General features: G+C 41.3%; 1 protein-coding gene across 3 annotated transcripts in view; it reads right to left on the reverse strand.

Moving 5' to 3' along the window:
- The window catches only part of MMP16 (matrix metallopeptidase 16), a 325,636-nt gene that overhangs the window by 23,617 nt on the left and 281,784 nt on the right, over positions 1-20,235 (reverse strand). For all 3 annotated transcript variants that reach the window (XM_073631917.1, XM_073631916.1, XM_073631919.1), the window contains one exon: positions 15,750-15,888. In XM_073631917.1, coding sequence (XP_073488018.1) covers positions 15,750-15,888 — 139 coding nt within the window. The remainder of the gene's footprint in view (positions 1-15,749; positions 15,889-20,235) is intronic.

Raw genomic sequence — 20,235 nt, forward strand, 5'->3', positions numbered from 1 at the left:
AAGGTTTAGCCCCCTGATCGCCCGGCGGTGATATGCGTCGCCCCAGGCAGCGTCAGATTAGCGCCAGTACCGCTAACACCCACGCACGCAGCATACGCCTCCTTTAGTGGTATAGTATCTGTACGGATCAATATCTGATCCGATCAGATCTATACTAGCGTCCCCAGCAGTTTAGGATTCCCAAACACGCAGTGTTAGCGGGATCAGCCCAGATACCTGCTAGCACCTGCGTTTTGCCCCTCCGCCTGGCCCAGCCCACCCAAGTGCAGTATCGATCGATCACTGTCACTTACAAAACACTAAACGCATAACTGCAGCGTTCGCAGAGTCAGGCCTGATCCCTGCGATCGCTAACAGTTTTTTTGGTAGCGTTTTGGTGAACTGGCAAGCACCAGCCCCAGGCAGCGTCAGGTTAGCGCCAGTACCGCTAACACCCACGCACGCACCGTACACCTCCCTTAGTGGTATAGTATCTGATCGGATCAATATCTGATCTGATCAGATCTATACTAGCGTCCCCAGCAGTTTAGGGTTCCCACAAACGCAGTGTTAGCGGGATCAGCCCAGATACCTGCTAGCACCTGCGTTTTGCCCCTCCGCCCGGCCCAGCCCAGCCCACCCAAGTGCAGTATCGATCGATCACTGACACTTACAAAACACTAAACGCATAACTGCAGCGTTCGCAGAGTCAGGCCTGATCCCTGTGATCGCTAACAGTTTTTTTTGTAGCGTTTTGGTGAACTGGCAAGCACCAGCGGCCTAGTACACCCCGGTCGTAGTCAAACCAGCACTGCAGTAACACTTGGTGACGTGGCGAGTCCCATAAGTGCAGTTCAAGCTGGTGAGGTGGCAAGCACAAGTAGTGTCCCGCTGCCACCAAAAAGACAAACACAGGCCCGTCGTGCCCATAATGCCCTTCCTGCTGCATTCGCCAATCCTAATTGGGAACCCACCGCTTCTGCAGCGCCTGTACTTCCCCCATTCACATCCCCAACCAAATGCAGTCGGCTGCATGAGAGGCATTTTCTTTATGTCCTCCCGAGTACCCCTACCCAGCGAACCCCCCCAAAAAAGATGTCGTGTCTGCAGCAAGCGCGGATATAGGCGTGACACCCGCTATTATTCTTGAAAAAGTCACGTGACTGTGATGTAACGCGTGGGAGGAGCCAAGGAAGCTCTGTGCAGATCAGCAGTTTCACACAGTGTACTGCACTGAATCTGCTCCTGTCTAAGGCGGCTGACTGCTATAGTAAAACCTGCTAATGCCTTATCATTATAAGGCACACGTGAGTGGATTGAAGTTTGCCTGTGTACCTTGGTGTCCTAACTATTGCACAATGATTGGTTTTTTTCTCTTATCTGCCTGTTTATGATTCCCACATTGGTTGTGAATAGAAGCAAAAAACACATTGGTACTATCAATGAGCACCTTAATTAAGCAAGTGTTTTTAAACAGCTTTGCTAGTGATCAAAAGCTCTATACCAATCAGGATTCTACACCTGTATAATTGAACCTTCTGAATACATCCCTATATATTTATTTTTATGTGGATTTTTTATGTGAATTTTTTACACATTTGGTGTCACTAATTTTTAATAATTTTACACTATTTTGATTGCTGGATTTTATAGGAATTTTTACTCACCGCTGGATTTATTTGACTATTTATATTTATTCTTATATATTCATTTTCATGCACATTGTGAAGCGCTTCAAATATCATTATTTATACCCGCTATTATTGTCCCTCCTGTCCTGACAATCCTGGTCTTTGCATTGGTGAATGTTTTGAACGCTACCATTCACTAGTTGAGTATTAGCGTAGGGTACAGCATTGCACAGACTAGGCACACTTTCACAGGGTCTCCCAAGATGCCATTGCATTTTGAGAGACCTGAACCTGGAACCGGTTACAGTTATAAAAGTTAGTTACAAAAAAAAGTGTAAAAAAAAAAAGAAAACACATACAAAAATATAAAATAAAAAAAAAATAGTTGTCGTTTTATTGTTCTCTCTCTCTCTATTCTCTCTCTATTGTTCTGCTCTTTTTTACTGTATTCTATTCTGCAATGTTTTATTGTTGTTATGTTTTATCAGGTTTGCTTTTCAGATATGCAATTTTTTATACCTTACCGTTTACTGTGCTTTATTGTTAACCATTTTTTTGTCTTCAGGTACGCCATTCACGACTTTGAGTGGTTATACCAGAATGATGCCTGCAGGTTTAGGTATCATCTTGGTATCATTCTTTTCAGCCAGCGATCGGCTTTCATGTAAAAGCAATCCTAGCAGCTAATTAGCCTCTAGACTGCTTTTACAAGCAGTGGGAGGGAATGCCCCCCCCAACGTCTTCCGTGTTTTTCTCTGGCTCTCCTGTCTCAACAGGGAACCTGAGAATGCAGCCGGTGATTCAGCCAGCTGACCATAGAGCTGATCAGAGACCAGAGTGGCTCCAAACATCTCTATGGCCTAAGAAACCGGAAGCTACGAGCATTTTATGACTTAGATTTCGCCGGATGTAAACAGCGCCATTGGGAAATTGGGAAAGCATTTTATCACACCGATCTTGGTGTGGTCAGATGCTTTGAGGGCAGAGGAGAAATCTAGGGTCTAATAGACCCCAGTTTTTGCAAAAAAGAGTACCTGTCACTACCTATTGCTATAATAGGGGATATTTACATTCCCTGAGATAACAATAAAAATGATTTAAAAAAAAAAAAAAATGAAAGGAACAGTTTAAAAATAAGATAAAAAAATAATAATAATAAAGAAAAAAAAAAAAAAAAAAAAAGCACCCCTGTCCCCCCTGCTCTCGCGCTAAGGCGAACGCAAGCGTCGGTCTGGCGTCAAATGTAAACAGCAATTGCACAATGCATGTGAGGTATCACCGCGAACGTCAGATCGAGGGCAGTAATTTTAGCAGTGGACCTCCTCTGTAAATCTAAAGTTGTAACCTGTAAAGGCTTTTAAAGGCTTTTAAAAATGTATTTAGTTTGTCGCCACTGCACGTTTGTGCGCAATTTTAAAGCATGTCATGTTTGGTATCCATGTACTCGGCCTAAGATTATCTTTTTTATTTCATCAAACATTTGGGCAATATAGTGTGTTTTAGTGCATTAAAATTTAAAAAAGTGTGTTTTTTTCCCAAAAAATGCGTTTGAAAAATCGCTGCGCAAATACTGTGTGGAAAAAAAAAATGAAACACCCACCATTTTAATCTGTAGGGCATTTGCTTTAAAAAAATATATAATGTTTGGGGGTTCAAAGTAATTTTCTTGCAAAAAAAAATTATTTTTTTATGTAATCAAAAAGTGTCAGAAAGGGCTTTGTCTTCAAGTGGTTAGAAGAGTGGGTGATGTGTGACATAAGCTTCTAGATGTTGTGCATAAAATGCCAGGACAGTTCAAAACCCCCCCAAATGACCCCATTTTGGAAAGTAGACACCCCAAGCTATTTGCTGAGAGACATGTGGAGTCCATGGAATATTTTATATTGTGACACAAGTTGCGGGAAAGAGACAATTTTTTATTTTTTTTATTTTTTTTTGCGCAAAGTTGTCACTAAATGATATATTGCTCAAACATGCCATGGGAATATGTGAAATTACACCCCAAAATACATTCTGTTGCTTCTCCTGTGTACGGGGATACCACATGTGTGAGACTTTTTGGGAGCCTAGCCGCGTACGGGACCCCGAAAACCAAGCACCACCTTCAGGCTTTCTAAGGCCGTACATTTTTGATTTCACTCTTCACTGCCTATCACAGTTTCGGAGGCCATGGAATGCCCAGGTGGCAAAAAAACCCCCCCAAATGACCCCATTTTGGAAAGTAGACACCCCAAGCTATTTGATGAGAGGTATAGTGAGTATTTTGCAGACCTCACTTTTTGTCACAAAGTTTTGAAAATTGAAAAAAAGAAAAAAAAATTTTTTTTTTCTCGTCTTTCTTTATTTTCAAAAACAAATGAGAGCTGCAAAATACTCACCATGCCTCTCAGCAAATAGCTTTGGGTGTCTACTTTCCAAAATGGGGTCATTTGGGGGGGGGTTTGTGCCACCTGGGCATTCCATGGCCTCCGAAACTGTGATAGGTAGTGAGGAGTAAAATCAAAAATGTACGCCCTTAGAAATCCTGAAGGCAGTGATTGGTTTTCGGGGCCCCGTACGCGGCTAGGCTCCCAAAAAGTCCCACACATGTGGTATCCCCGTACTCAGGAGAAGCAGCTAAATGTATTTTGGGGTGCAATTCCACATATGCCCATGGCCTGTGTGAGCAATATATCATTTAGTGACAACTTTGTGCAAAAAAAAAAAAAAAATTTGTCACTTTCCCGCAACTTGTGTCAAAATATAAAACATTCCATGGACTCAACATGCCTCAAAGCAAATAGCTTGGGGTGTCTACTTTCCAAAATGGGGTCATTTGGGGGGGTTTTATGCCATCTGGGCATTTTATGGCCTTCAAAACTGTGATAGGTAGTGAGGAGTAAAATCAAAAATGTACACCCTTAGAAATCCTGAAGGCAGTGATTGGTTTTCAGGGCCCTGTACGCGGCTAGGCTCCCAAAAAGTCCCACACATGTGGTATCCCCATACTCAGGAGAAGCAGCTAAATGTATTTTGGGGTGCAATTCCACATATGCCCATGGCCTGTGTGAGCAATATATCATTTAGTGACAACTTTTTGTAATTTTTTTTTTTTGTCATTATTCAATCACTTGGGACAAAAAAAATGAATATTCAATGGGCTCAACATGCCTCTCAGCAAATTCCTTGGGGTGTCTACTTTCCAAAATGGGGTCATTTGTGGGGGTTTTGTACTGCCCTGCCATTTTAGCACCTCAAGAAACGACATAGGCAGTCATAAATTAAAGGCTGTGTAAATTCCAGAAAATGTACCCTAGTTTGTAGGCGCTATAACTTTTGCGCAAACCAATAAATATACACTTATTGACATTTTTTCTACCAAAGACATGTGGCCGAATACATTTTGGCCTAAATGTTTGACTAAAATTGAGTTTATTGGATTTTTTTTAGAACAAAAAGTAGAAAATATCATTTTTTTTTTAAATTTTCGGTCTTTTTCCGTGTATAGCGCAAAAAATAAAAACGGCAGAGGTGATCAAATACCATCAAAAGAAAGCTCTATTTGTGGGAAGAAAAGGACGCAAATTTCGTTTGGGTACAGCATTGCATGACCGCGCAATTAGCAGTTAAAGCGACGCAGTGCCGAATTGTAAAAAGTGCTCTGGTCAGGAAGGGGGTAAAACCTTCCGGGGCTGAAGTGGTTAAGTGTAGCTCCAGCCAAAAAAACTTTACGCTTTTTGGATAACACCCCATGTAACATTTGTTTTGCAGTCTGTGCCCCCGTTCAGAAGATTTCACCTCACTTTCTGTCCCAATGACAAATTGGATTCTGAAAATTTTGGGTTGTTGTGGAAACAAGCCTTGGTGATAAAGCATCAGTGGAGGTACCTTTTTCCCATAATAACTCTTACAGGAGTGAATTTCCCTTCCTAGGGGTAGATTTCCTCTCACTTCCTATTGCCTCCCTCTGTTTGTAAGTAGGAGTCCTTTGTAAGTCAGATGTTTGTAACTAGGGGACCGCCTGTATATTTATGTGTGTGTTCTAAACTTAGGTGCCATAAAATAAAATCATTATATATCCATATCAACAAAAAGATCTGAAACTGAATAGTATATAAACATCACACGTAGCTGCCTAAAATGGAAACACATTTTTTCTTTTCACACCCATAAACCTTGTCCTTTTTAATAGTATATTATAGCATTTCAACAATTTCTATTGAAGACGGCAAAAAGAAAAATCTAAACTGAGATGATGCTTTAAAAATTGCAGCTTTCAGAGGGCTCTCCATTTTTTAAAATTCCTATTTGCACACAGCAGCCGTGACATTTTCCAATTTAACTCAATTCATTTAGCCAATACAGATATCACTAGCAGTTCAATTTTCTTCTTATACTAGAGGACCATTAGGAGTCGTGTGATGTTCTGTCATACACAGTTACTGTCATGTCTGGATGAGTGAAAAGAAAGGATGGAAGCCAATATTATGGAGGTAGGGCTGCCGTTGTAATGTCCACAGTATAAAAAAAAAGCTTCAAAAAATGTATACTTTTCGGTTAGGGGTTAAAACACGTTGCTTTGAATAGTGAATGCATCTATTGTATGGATATAAAAAAGGTCTACTTGGGGTTTTGTACCAATTTATAAAATGAGAAAACAGCTAATAATTTTTATATTCGTTGTATTGGTTGCATATGTATGGGTACTCAATATTTGGAAGCTCTGAGAATGTGTAAAATATTGCTGTATTGCTACAAGCCATGTGACCACCAGTCCTATGCAATGCCGACCATGTTGGCAGTGATCGCACGGAAAAAACCCGAAGGTTAGATAGCAGTACAACCAGCCTGCCCGTAGACAGATGAAATTTGTCCGGCTCTTGCAGAACTGGCTGAATTTCGATCCGTCTAATCCCTGCAATGGACAGCCCCCTCCCCTGTCCCCCCGCAATGCAATGGCTAAATGCTCATAAAAATGCTACAACACATATTTTAGACCTGCACCAGCCAGCTACACCACTCTCTACCTCTCCTGGTGCTCAGGGCTGTGGGGGTTCCTCAGCCTCATCATTAACAATGCAGGGTTATTAACTCTGTACTGTACATAGATGAGGCAGAAGTGCAACCATGAGAAATAAAAAGTGTAGCGCCATATTTAAATGAAAACATATCCAAAAGAGTGAAAGTGATTTAGAGGGGTCTATGTATGGATCACCTCTATATAAAAATATAGTTATAACCAACACAATTGATCTAAAAATATCAAAAACAGGATCTAGTGAAAGCACCTGTGAATATTTATGCAATGTACTCAATATAGAAGCGTTAACTTCACAAACAATATAACTGCATCATAACAGTCCTAAAAAAACATACACTTGCATTTCAAAAGATATCATAAAAAAACTTTGTAGTGAGAAAGTGACAAATGTGCATACAAGTGAATAAATAGACTCAGAAAAGTCTCTGGGGGTTTTAACAGTTCTTTCGAATGTGGAAGTGGTCCCAGAACCATATATTCAGATGTCACCCTGCTATATGCATGTTAAAATCAAGGATAAATCTTCCTAAGACTTCTTGCTTTCAATTAGAGGGGATGACAATAAAGTGCCCTTACCAGAAACGGTGGACTCACTGGCCGTTGGCGGTGAGTCCTATAGGCTTTTACCGTCAGGATGGTAGAGTTAAAGATGTCTCCAATCCTGGAAAGAGCCGGGAAAGGCTTCACAACTTTAAACGCTCCTCACTAGGACCTGACCCTCTTAGGATAAGGGGACGTATTCGGTTGTCCGCTGGAGTTTTCTACCGGGTATCACTCACTTGGCATATCCCGTATATAATCAAGGAAGAAAAAAAGAAAAAAGCTTCCACATGGTGTAAATCCAAATAAAAAAGGAAATTTTATTGATAAAAATTCCAATAAAAATGATCAAGCTTAAAAATTTGGTTCATATGAACAAAAATCTAGCGCCGTAGAATATGGTGGCTGTCCAGTGGCTGTCCAGCGGACAACCAAATAGGTCCCCTTATACTAAGAGGGTCAGGTCCTAGTGAGGAGCGTTTAAAGTCGTGAAGCCTTTCCCGGCTCTCTTTCCAGGATTGGAGACATCTTTAACTCTACCGTCCTGACGGTAAAAGCCTATATGACTCACCGCCAACGGCCAGTGAGTCCACCATTTCTGGTAAGGGCACTTTATTGTCATCCCCTCGAATTGAAAGCAAGAAGTCTTAGGAAGATTTATCCTTGATTTTAACATGCATATAGCAGGGTGACATCTGAATATATGGTTCTGGGACTACTTCCACATTCGAAAGAACTGTTAAAACCCCCAGAGACTTTTCTGAGTCTATTTATTCACTTGTATGCACATTTGTCACTTTCTCACTACAAAGTTTTTTTATGATATCTTTTGAAATGCAAGTGTATGTTTTTTAGGACTGTTATGATGCAGTTAAATTGTTTGTGAAGTTAACGCTTCTATATTGAGTACATTGCATAAATATTCACAGGTGCTTTCACTAGATCCTGTTTTTGATATTTTTAGATCAATTGTGTTGGTTATAACTATATTTTTATATAGAGGTGATCCATACATATACCCCTCTAAATCACTTTCACTCTTTTGGATATGTTTTCATTTAAATATAGCGCTACACTTTTTATTTCTCATCTTTACACACAATTTGTCTGATTGTTAGTGTTGGCTGCTCTACCTAATTGAGTTGGCGCAGCAGTTTTCCTTTCTTTTTAATTACCAGAAGTGCAACCATGACCAGACTTTAGAGAGGAGGCTCTTCAGGAAAAATCTCACCACTGAAGGCACCCTGTTGTAGAGAGGAATAGGGTAAGAAATGCTCTTTGATCTGGAACACCTAAACTGAACATGCAGTGAACTTTTGCAGTGTGGGAGGCCCCACAGTGTGTGTGTGTAGATTTTGTCTAATTCTTGGAATTGGGCTTTAAAGCGGAGGTCCACCTATCTTTTTTTTTTTTAGTTCATTCACAAACTTTTCTTCTCAGCATTACATACTCACATATTGTGTGTAATATGTCCGCCTGTGTCAGATTTCGTCGGAAAGAATAACTATTATTAATTAATAACTAATATTATTCACTGCAGGCGGTTTCCATCTTCATTGTGGGCATTTGAAGCCCACAAGCATTTATTTCCTGGATGCGGTGAATGCTGTGCTCCCAGCATTCACGGCTCGTTCCCGCACATGCTCAGTGGCATCCTGGGAAGCCTGAGACTAGCTCCCAGGAGACTGTGCGGAGTCTGGGAGAGGCTAGAAACACGCCTACTCCCACGGGAGTAGAAGGAAGGAGAAGGAAGGAAGTGCAAAGAAGAATAGAAAAATAAAAGAAAAATAATAGAAAAATAAAAGGTAATTACTGCGATTTACATTTTTTTAAATGACATGTCAGCATCTAGGCAAGGAAGAGAATACATACAGATATTGTTCAAAATTTGGGTGGAACCCCGCTTTAAAACCTACATGATGGACTATTTGCTGCAGTAAATTTATAATACACACAGAATTTAGGTATCAATCCACCCAAAAAACGATATTTCAAATTTTAATAGATGCTGGTGAAAACCACCTAACACTTTTTAAACTTTGTTTTAACTTTATTTGCTTTGTGCAGCATTCCCACTCTCCCTTTTGGAGTTATTTAATTTTATATTATAGAGAATGTAACAAGTAACACTGTTACGTAGCAGGGCAATACTTACACATTCAAAACCCTTTGGAGTCCAGCAGTGGGTGGTGCCAAAAGCCCCACAGGAACCCTCAAACATGGGGCCTTTAAGATTCTGTTCCTGGGGTGGCCCTCTACCGGCTCTTTCTGCTCTAGAAGCCCTAAATAGCAACCCAGCCTGGCTTAATCAGGGGTCCGTGGCATATCCAACCCAGCATCCTTGATTAGGGACCCCATATCCCCAAAGTGCAGGGGAAAGTTCCAGGAAACATTGCTGTTCCCATCAGGGTAGTCCAGACTGGTGCATAACTTTTAAACAAGGTTCTGTACATTCAGCCATTTCCCAAGTGGTAGTACAATAGTTTGGTAATATAACAGAGTTACAACAAATTCTTTAGAGTAGAGGTGGCAATTCATTTTCCCAATGAGCCACATGAGAAAATGGGACTGTTGTGGAGGGCCGAACCCAATTCTTCTCAATATTAATTTTGGACCTGGGAAGGTCCGTAAGTATGTAAACATATAGAAAACAAACCCCCAGCCCTAGAAATAATAGGTACAACTGCTCATGAAATAGGTCTTTTTCAGATGGGCAGCCGGAAGTAGTAAAAAAAGGGTGGCTGAGCTGCGGTTTTGTCGCCCACCTAAACTGTAAAAAAACAACTGGACGAGACTGTTCACACGCGCCACCACTTGTCAAAAATTTCTCATTGAGGTCAATGGGGCTGCGTCAAAACTGTGTGCAATGTAAATAATTGCAGTGTGGTAGTGTGGCATTATAGGATTAAATCCAGGCAGTGAGGATGCGATATAACACCTCTTCACTGCCTGTCAAATGCCCTCTGAACCGCACTGGAAGGAGAGAGCCTGAGATTGGTACAGTGGGGATTTCTGCAGATTCTTATCTGGAGTGAGGAACAGGTGCATAGTTCCTGGGGTTTGCAGCACGACAAAGAAATTGGCCAGTAAGCAGAGTGGCAAAAGAGTGTTGGAACCTCTCCTCTACCACCAGAACCAAGACTCCGCACTATACCAATCAGCTCCTCAGGCTCTTTCCTTCCAGCTCTCCACATGGACATCTGTCAGCGTGCCTCTCTGACCCTGTCAATTTCCTCAATGAGGAAGTGGACAGGCTCTGAGAAATATACTGACAGTGGCGGCATCGAGGGCTGGTTAGGGACAGTCAAAGGGCTGGATGTGGCCCTGGGGCTGCAATTTTCCCAGGTCTGTTTTAGAGTGTTAAGGTCCACTGAGAGAGACGTCCTGGCCTACTGGGATAAAGTCCCAGCATCCGCAAACATGGGGCATGCCCTTTGTCTTACCTTCCATGGAGTTAAAGTTCCCCCAGGAGGGGAAGCATCCATGTTTCACTGTAGGTTACATCACTCCTGGCTGCATGCTTGTACTCCCCACATAGTGGGTTGGTCATGCTCCACCCTCCTATCCTTTTATAAGCACCCTATAACAGTAATGACTATTGGGGACAATTCCCTGGGGGGTGGGATAAATGTATAAAAGACTGCTGCATCAACACTAGAGGTACAGTCAGGTCCATAAATATTGGGACATTGACACAATTCTAATCTTTTTGGCTCTATACACCACCACAGTGGATTTGAAATGAAACAAAGATGTGCTTTAACTGCAGACTTTCAGTTTTAATTTGAGGGTATTTACATCCAAATCAGGTGAACGGTGTAGGAATTACAACAGTTTGTATATGTGCCTCCCACTTTTTAAGGGACCAAAAGTAATGGGACAGATTAACAATCATCCATCAAACTTTCACTTTTTAATACTTGGTTGCAAATCCTTTGCAGTCAATTACAGCCTGAAGTCTGGAACGCATAGACATCACCAGACGCTGGGTTTTATCCCTGGTGATGCTCTGCCAGGCCTCTACTGCAACTGTTTACAGTTCCTGCTTGTTCTTGGGGCATTTTCCCTTCAGTTTTGTCTTCAGCAAGTGAAATGCATGCTCAGTCGAATTCAGGTCAGGTGATTGACTTGGCCATTGCATAATATTCCACTTCTTTCCCTTAAAAAACTTTTTGGTTCCTTTCGCTGTATGCTTAGGGTCATTGTCCATCTGCACTGTGAAGCGCCGTCCAATGAGTTCTGAAGCATTTTGCTGAATATGAGCAGATAATATTGCCGAAACACTTCAGAATTCATCCTGCTCCTTTTGTCAGCAGTCACATCATCAATAAATACAAGAGAACCAGTTCCATGGCAGCCATACATATCCACGCCATGACGCTACCACCACCATGCTTCACTGATGAGGTGGTATGCTTTGGATCATGTGCAGTTCCTTTCCTTTTCCATACTCTTCTCTTCCCATCACTCTGGTACAAGTTGATCTTGGTCTCATCTGTCCATAGGATGTTGTTCCAGAACTGTGAAGGCTTTTTTAGATGTTGTATGGCAAACTCTAATCTGGCCTTCCTGTTTTTGAGGCTCACCAACGGTTTACATCTTGTGGTGAACCCTCTGTATTCACTCTGGTGAAGTCTTCTCTTGATTGTTGACTTTGACACACATACACCTACGTCCTGGAGAGTGTTCTTGATCTGGCCAACTGTTGTGAAGGGAGTTTTCTTCACCAGGGAAAGAATTCTTCGGTCATCCACCACAGTTGTTTTCCGTGGTCTTCCGGGTCTTTTGGTGTTGCTGAGCTCACCGGTGCGTTCTTTCTTTTTAAGGATGTTCCAAACAGTTGATTTGGCCACCCTAATGTTTTTGCTATCTCTCTGATGGGTTTGTTTTGTTTTTTTCAGCCTAATGATGGCTTGCTTCACTGATAGTGACAGCTCTTTGGATCTCATATTGAGATTCCAAATGCAAATAGCACACTTGAAATTAACTCTGGACCTTTTATCTGCTCCTTGTAAATGGGATAATGAGGGAATAACACACACCTGGCCATGGAACAGCTGAGCAGCCAACTGTCCCATTACTTTTGGCCCCTTAAAAAGTGGGAGGCACATATACAGACTGTTGTAATTCCTACACCGTTCATCTGATTTGGATGTAAATACCCCCATATTAAAGCAGAAAGTCTGCAGTTAAAGCACATCTTGTTTGTTTCATTTCAAATCCATTGTAGTGGTGTATAGAGCCAAAAAGATAAGAATTGTGTCGGTGTCCCAATATTTATGGACCTGACTGTATCTCTCACTATTAGACAGTAACATCTACTGAAAACCAGGGGAACTGCACTGACAATAGTTCTGCATTTCCCTACAATTCTGGAATGAAACGGTGGGCAGAAACAGTGAAAACTCCGGGGTGGAGGGGAAGAGTCACGGATCATGGCTGAGAGCGAGTCACTGGCTTGGAACAAGATTTCCTGACTTAGACCTATTGCAGCTGCATGGATTCACAGACTTGGAACCTATGCAGCCTGTCAGAAGGGTTAAGTCACACGCTGTATTCTTATAACTATTGGGTTTTCTAGAAGAATAGCGCTACACTGCAACTTGGAGTCTCACTCCTCTGAACTGAACTGAAAGCTGCAAGTCACTCATGCTCAAATACAGTCAAAAGCCTAATAATATAATAGGAGAGAGGCATTCTGGGAATTTTAGTGTAGTAGAGCATTCAGGAGGTGACCTTTTATGGAAGGCAAACAGATTGAAGAATTGGATTGCTGAAGTACCAAATACAGAGAAACAAAGATCAGACAAGGCATTTTAATATGTATATATGTGAGAACAGAATAGCAATGGTATTTAGCGGTTTCAAGAACATTAAAAAATACATGGCATGCTGCAGTTTTGTTGCATTGCCCCTCAAGGGTATTTTCTAGCTGGGTGTTTTCCAACACCAAGGTGTGAAAGCATGCTTTGATGAACGCAAATCTTTACTGGAGGAATATCTCATCGGTAATACTAGCAGAGATCTGTTCTGGGCCAAAATATACCGGTCCCACCCAATGTCCACATCTTCACACATGTTGCCTCTGGCAGTAGAATTCAGGATGCTGCCCTGATTCAATATGTGCAATATACTTGTGTAATCCTGTCTGGACTCTGCTACTGTAAATGCTGTCTTCACAAGCCAAGCACATCAATATGTAGTTTGGAAAGCTGCTAAGAGGAGGAAGAGATTATTTTCATTTAATAGACCAGAGGATTTAATGCTAGCACCATCTGCTTGACTAGTTAGATACTGCCTAGCTTGCTTATACTGCTAACTAGTCATAATCTCCCCAAGTCTGAGGCATGATTCTGTTGTTCATTGTATTGTACCTTAATAGTAGATATTTTCATTTATTTTAAGCCTGAAATTGGCATAGGTTTATTAAATAGTCCACAGACCTTACCTATACTGTTGTAGTGTAACGGAGCTCCAAAAATCCATACAAGCACCAAACTTTGAAAAGTCATTTTGTGCATGCCTGCCATGTAAAATTACTCAGGCCTGGTGATTGGCAAATCAGGCTTCGAATGCAAAGTTGTGGGAGGTGGGTGTACAAAAATGTTCCACAGCATCAGAGCCAGGGGCGGTGCATAGCAAAGATAAGAGCAGGCGCTATATGACGCTTGCTACAAAGTTCTATTTCTGAGAACAGATCTACCTCAAACTCCTCTTAATAGGCTGTGTTCACATTTAATCTAACCACATATTATAAACCCCATGCATTGGAATGTATAGTGCTATTCTTTTGTATATATTTTTAATTAGAGAGGAAATTTTAAAATTTTTCATTTTTAGCCATTAGATGGAGCTCTAGTCCCTTTTACATTTTCTCCAAGCCATCCTTACCTGCATTGCTAAAAAAATGTTTTTGTTTACAGAGATCAATAGCTTAACTTCAAATTGACACCCAGAGCTGCATAAGTAACTGCAGTGACGACGATTCCTCTTCCTTCCTCATGCTGCCTGCTTGTTCAGACATGTCTGGGCCAAATTTCAAAAACCTTTGATCTATGCATCATTCTCACATGGATGTACACTCGGGGATGCACTTGGAAATCTGCACAGCAATCCACCTGTCAGAGATTTGCACAGACTACATGGTACATCTGTGCCCCTCCCATGAGAGTAAAGGTGCCCTTTGCGGGGGTGTACGCGACAGTATGCCAGTGTGAATGAGGCCTTTCAATATGAAAAAAAAAAAAAACACTTTTTGCTGTGCTATCCTTTTAGAAAATTAGTAGTGCTCCTTGAATCTAGCCTTATTGGTGCACCCTGTATTTAATATTTATTTGCAAAATAAAATTGTTATAGATGTTGCCAAAAAAAAAAAAAAAAAACACTTAAAAAGGTTTACACATTAAATAATACTGACCCCAATTTAAAGATCATCTTTAAGGGAAAAAAAAATGTTGGTTTCGTAACAAAAGATAAAAAAATGGGGGTACCTCATAGCACAAAGCAAACAAAATAATAGTCCTTCCAAAGAGGGTCAGCTAGTAAGCGGTTTCTTAATGTCTGACACCTGTAACAGTATTTAAAATACTTAGGGCAGGTGAGCCCCTCTTGCTCCAGCATTCATATCGGAAGGTGTCAATCAGAATAAAAACAAACAAAAAATAAATAAATCTTCAAATAACGAAGTTGCACGGAGTGGATCTCTTCCTAAAATTCACATTTCTCAGTGCACACATCAGCATTTTAATGGCATTTTTTTTCTATGAATAATTAAAAATGCTCCCAAGCTCCCTGTTGATCCACATCCTAGGCTATGGTAAATGTACTTTGACTAGTAGAAGCATTGGGCTTCACATCCTTAGAGACTGCATAGAGTGTAATTGTTTCACACAAACATTTTAAACTAAAAGCAAACCTCAGAGAAATATAGAGGCTGCCACTGCTGACGACCTTCTGAAATGTCAGCTGCCTGGCTCTGGACTCTGACATCAACCATGACCCAGGCTCAGAGATCCAAATTTGCATACTTGTTCAAATTCAAGGCCTCTGAAAACACTGAAACAATTGGAGATTAGCATGACAGACAAATAACCAGCAGTTTCAGAACATGGTCAGCCACATTTTCTCAGTTTGCAGTTTACAAAGAGCATACAGTTAATATTGTAAGCTCCTCTGGGGTGGAGTTGAATATTCAAGTCCCTATCACAATAGCACACCAGGTCAAGTATGGTTAGAACCATTTACCATTTGGGATGTGAGTAAAACCTAGAGAACTCTGAAGATCATTACAAAAACTTAGACATTCATACAGATGCTATGCAAGTGGTGCCCATAATTTAAAATGAAAAGCAGAACTCCAGAACCACAAATCAAGCTTGTCAATTACTTGGATATTGTGAAGGCAGCAAGAGGATAAGGATGACACATTATGGCTGAGGTTCTCCAATAGCACATACAGTATATACAGTATGTCTGGTCACTGGCACTTCTGGCAAATGACTGAGTGAAAAGTGGTCCAAGCTGTGACCCATCAGAAATATAAACTATAGACACAAATACAGACAAACAAAGCATCTCACCTTTAAAGAAGACAAAGTTACCATCCCTGTTTTCATAAACTGCATCAATGTTGGGAGGCAATCCTCTCCAAAAGTAAGTGATCTGCATAGGATTTCCATCCATGACTTTATTATTTCTAACACGCCAGAACCACTGATCCTGTATAAAAAAAAGCGATACACAAAAAAATTAAGCAAAACAAATTCACACTTCGCATAACACATTCTAAAGCTATGCTTAATAATAATTAGTATTATAATCAGTTCCAGTTAAATGTATTCAAAAATTCTTTTTGATCCGTTTTCCAGGCAGCGCCATGTTCACAAGACTTGCCCATCCATTGTCCCTGTGAGTAAGGCCTTAAAGTATAAAGGCAAAACTTTTTTTTTACTTAAAGTGGGGTTCCACCCAAAAAACAAAACTACCTGGAAAAATTCAAAAAAAAAAACAAAAAAACATTTGGATATTTTTTTTTTTTTCACTTACCTCTAAATGCCTGTTGCTAGGTGGTCCCTCGTAGTCTGCCTGTTCCTTAGCCTGGGCTGGTGACATCACTTCCTCCTCGGCACAGGAAGGGCTCCGCTCTGCTCCCTCCCTCCTGTCAATCATCTGGGACCCATTACAGGTCCCAGGTGATTGAGCGGCCAATCACGGCGCGCGGCGCCATTCGCGCATGCGCAGTGGGTGCCAGGCTGTGAAGCCACAGCCCGGTGCCCACAGTTGAAATGCCGGCGCCGACGAGCGGAGGGGGGGGACGAGCGGGGCTTCGATCCCCCGCATCGCTGGACCCAGGGACAGGTGAGTGTCCAATTAAAAGTCAGCAGCTGCAGTATTTGTAGCTGCTGACATTTAATTTTTTTTTTTTTTTGACGGCCCCCCTGGGTGGAACTCCTCTTTAAGTTTTGGATAGAATGGGGAGAATTAGTGCACCTATTAGGTGTTTATTGCTGTCTTTACCTCCATTAGGGAGATTCACCCTCTCTGTTTGTCCTGTTTACAATTATCAGCTGAAGTGAAAATAAAAAACTAAAAATGTACAACATTTGGATAGATGGTGAGGGCATAGAACAAGTAAGAACACAAACAAAATGGAGAAATCTTCTAATGTGGACACTTATTCCTACCTAAGAGGGAATTTGAAAACATATCCTCTCACTTACTGTTGACTTTGCAGGACAGGAATAGAAGGAAATCTCCCTGAGATACAGATGGGAAAAAAAGAAAACACCCACAGTGGCTTTTATTATCTACCTACTCTATCCAAAAAGAAAAAAGTCAGGCTTTAGATGTAGTTTTGGTTTTTCCTTGTGTTTTATGTTTGGACATTTAAAGTGTAAGTTCATCCTAGTATTACTCTATGAATGTTAAACAGCCAGAAACACTGGTACATTGATAAATGCATAGCACCATGTTTGGATTCTGTTCACGTTCTAGTTTGTTCAGTAGTTGGCATTGGCAACTGCTGGGCATTTACCATTGACATCATGTTGGCTCAGCCTCTCAAGTTATCTAAGTCTTGTGACTGGAAAGGCTGACTGGGAAACACTTTCTGTGCCCAGATGCTAATGAGATAACATAAGTGAGTCCAAGTGACACTTTCAGTTGCATGATGTTGATGGTAAATGGCCAGCAATTCCAATGAGAATTTCTGGACAACCAAACCACCTACACAATTCAAACGTGGTGCTATCCATTTATCCAGGTACATATGTTATATGGCAGCTTAATGTTCAATGAATAATTCTAGGGTTAACTTCCACTTTTATGGTCCAAAAAGACAGAGTATACGCAATTATACAGGAGACCGAGATCCTGCCATTCATAAGTCAACCATCTTTGCCACACAGGTATACATATAAAAGGGAAATGAAACCCCCAAGCCCATTTCTAGAATAGGCTACTGAAAATTAATGAACAGACTTTGAAAATATGTACTAATGGAGGGATGGTACCTTTTGGCTTTTTCAATGCATCAGTTTCTAACATTATACAAGGGGTCAGACTGCTTCAAGAATGACAGCCCTTGCTGGATAGACGTGGGAAACATTAGGTGGCCTACACATTAAAATGTTCAATCCATAAAACAATTAACATCACAATATATTTAAAGTAGATTGTAAAGGTTTGATTTTTTTTTTTAAATAACAAATATGTTATACTTACCTGCTCTGTGCAAGAGTTTCACACAGAGCGACCCACTCTTCCTTTTATGGGGTCCCCCGGCAGGGCTCCTGGCTCCTCCTCTTTATCGAGTGCCCCCACAGAGAGCTGCATTACATGGGGGCACCTGTGCGGACGTGCTCCCGAGTCCTGCTGTTGCCTCTATTGATACAGACAGCAGGACTCGGCCCCGCCCGAATCCCATGTCACTGGATTTGGAGCCAATGGCTCCTGCTGCTATCAATTTATCCAATGAGGACCCAAGACAGCGGCTGGAACTGCTGGGCTTGTGCGTGTCGCTGGATTGATCGGCTTCAGGTAAGAAAAAAGGGGGCTCTGGGGGGCAGCTGCAGAACAGAAGGTTTTTCACTTTAATGCATAGAATGCATTAAGGTGAAAAACCATGAGACTTTACAACTCCTTTAAGGAGTACAATAACAAATATGGCACTGTATAGTACATTTCACTCTGCAATGAAGTTTAAAGTGACTCTAAAGCCTTAGGTTTTTTAATACCTTAATCCATTTTTATGCAGTAAGATAAAAAACCTTCTCATCTGCAGGATCCACCAAGCCCCCCCTTATTTTTACTGGAGCCCTTTCTGATGCAGTGACGTGCATGATAGCAGCAGCTCTTGCTCTGTCTCCCTCCTCATTAAGCAGAATGATAGCAGTGGGCTCCTGCTCCTGTCAATCGACTCCAGTGATGAGGGGACAGGGCTTGTTGTTTGTGTCAATGGATGCAGCAGCGGGGCTCAGGAGCAAGCATGTATGAGTGTCCCCATGGGAAGTGGCTTCCCGTGGGGGCAATGGACAGATAGAAGGAGCCAGAAAGGCTGTCAGGGGACCCGAGAAGAGGAGGTGTGGGGCCGCTCTGTGCAATTCCATTGCACAGAGCAGGTAAGTATAGAGATGCTCGTTATTAAAAGAAAAAAAATTCTTTACAATTGCTTTAACAGAATGCAATGGTGCGATGTGATATTTGAAGTATGGGTCACCATGCTGTGTTGGCAAAAGCAAACAGTCTTTATTCTTCCAACACAGGCAAAACAACCTAGCTTTCTTTAGCATGAACAAAACAAACAGTCCATACACTCATGGAACTAAAGCAATAATACAGCTCACTGCCAGCATAACCCTTGTCCTATAGCAGGGTTTAAAGTCTGTCAACTCCAGGGGTCGAAACAGAGCAATACCACAGTTCGGCAGCATCTTAGTAGCCCACACAGTACACAACTACGTCTCACAAGCATGTCCTGCTTGACATTACACTTCATGGAAACCTGCTGAGTGTTTCCTGCCCCTTTCAGCTCTCTCTTGAAGGTTGGGTGACCCATTCAGGACCACAGTAACCACAGTTCGGGTCAGAAGCTCATTCCCACCCAAAATTTCTCTGGGCCTCCTGATTTCGGTCCCTTGTGAGGCCTTTATAGTCCTGGGAAAAGTGCAAGTCAATTTTACATCTTTACTGGACCACCCTACAACCCTTCGCCTTGCATTGGTGAGAATCCCTAAGTACTGCAACTGTCTTAAAGAGACCACAACCCAAGCAACACTGATAGATTATCTGCCTTCCAGGACACATTCCTAGCATCCTATAGAGCGGGGTAACTTCTACTTGTGATTACCTGCTGAAAGTAGAACATTGGCATGTCAAGGACTAGTAAAAAAAAAAAAAAAAATCAGATGTCCATAAGTATTTGAAAATGGCAGAGAAAGGGTGTAGCATAAAAAATATAAAATAAGCGTGGAAGTAGTATCCATAGTAGATCTCTATTCACCTAGAGCAGCTGCACAATGCACTGATGACAGTATAGGCAACACCAGCACAGTACAAAACCCCAGGGGAGTTATTGCAATGAAATGCGGCAACTAATACTAAGACCACAGGTATTTAAATGCACTACTGATTGTTTACAGATTTTGCCATAGAAAAGAATATAAACAAACAGGGACACTTTATTGGAAGCTTTTAAAAGAAGCGATTGATTAAACTATAAACTTTGTATATTTGCCAAGGTCCAGAATCAGATTGTAAGGCAATTGCGGCTAGGCACCTGAACTCAATCTAAGCATTAGAGCAATACATAAAGAGCTCTTAAAATGTGGCGCCTCTGATAGCGTTAAAGTATATCTATAGTCACAAATGAAAAAATAGATATGCAATAAGGGCACTTCTGGGAGCACACTGTATATTAAAGCAGAGCTAAAGGAAAAACCTGCGAGCAGACAGGCTCTTTATTGCAGAAGAGACATCAGGGGTGTGGAAATAGAAAAAATGTTTTATAATAAATATATATATATATATATATATATATATATATATATATATATATATATATACATA

This window comes from Aquarana catesbeiana, linkage group LG05, assembly GCF_042186555.1.
Source record: "Aquarana catesbeiana isolate 2022-GZ linkage group LG05, ASM4218655v1, whole genome shotgun sequence".
In the NCBI taxonomy this organism is placed as follows: Eukaryota; Metazoa; Chordata; class Amphibia; order Anura; family Ranidae; genus Aquarana; species Aquarana catesbeiana.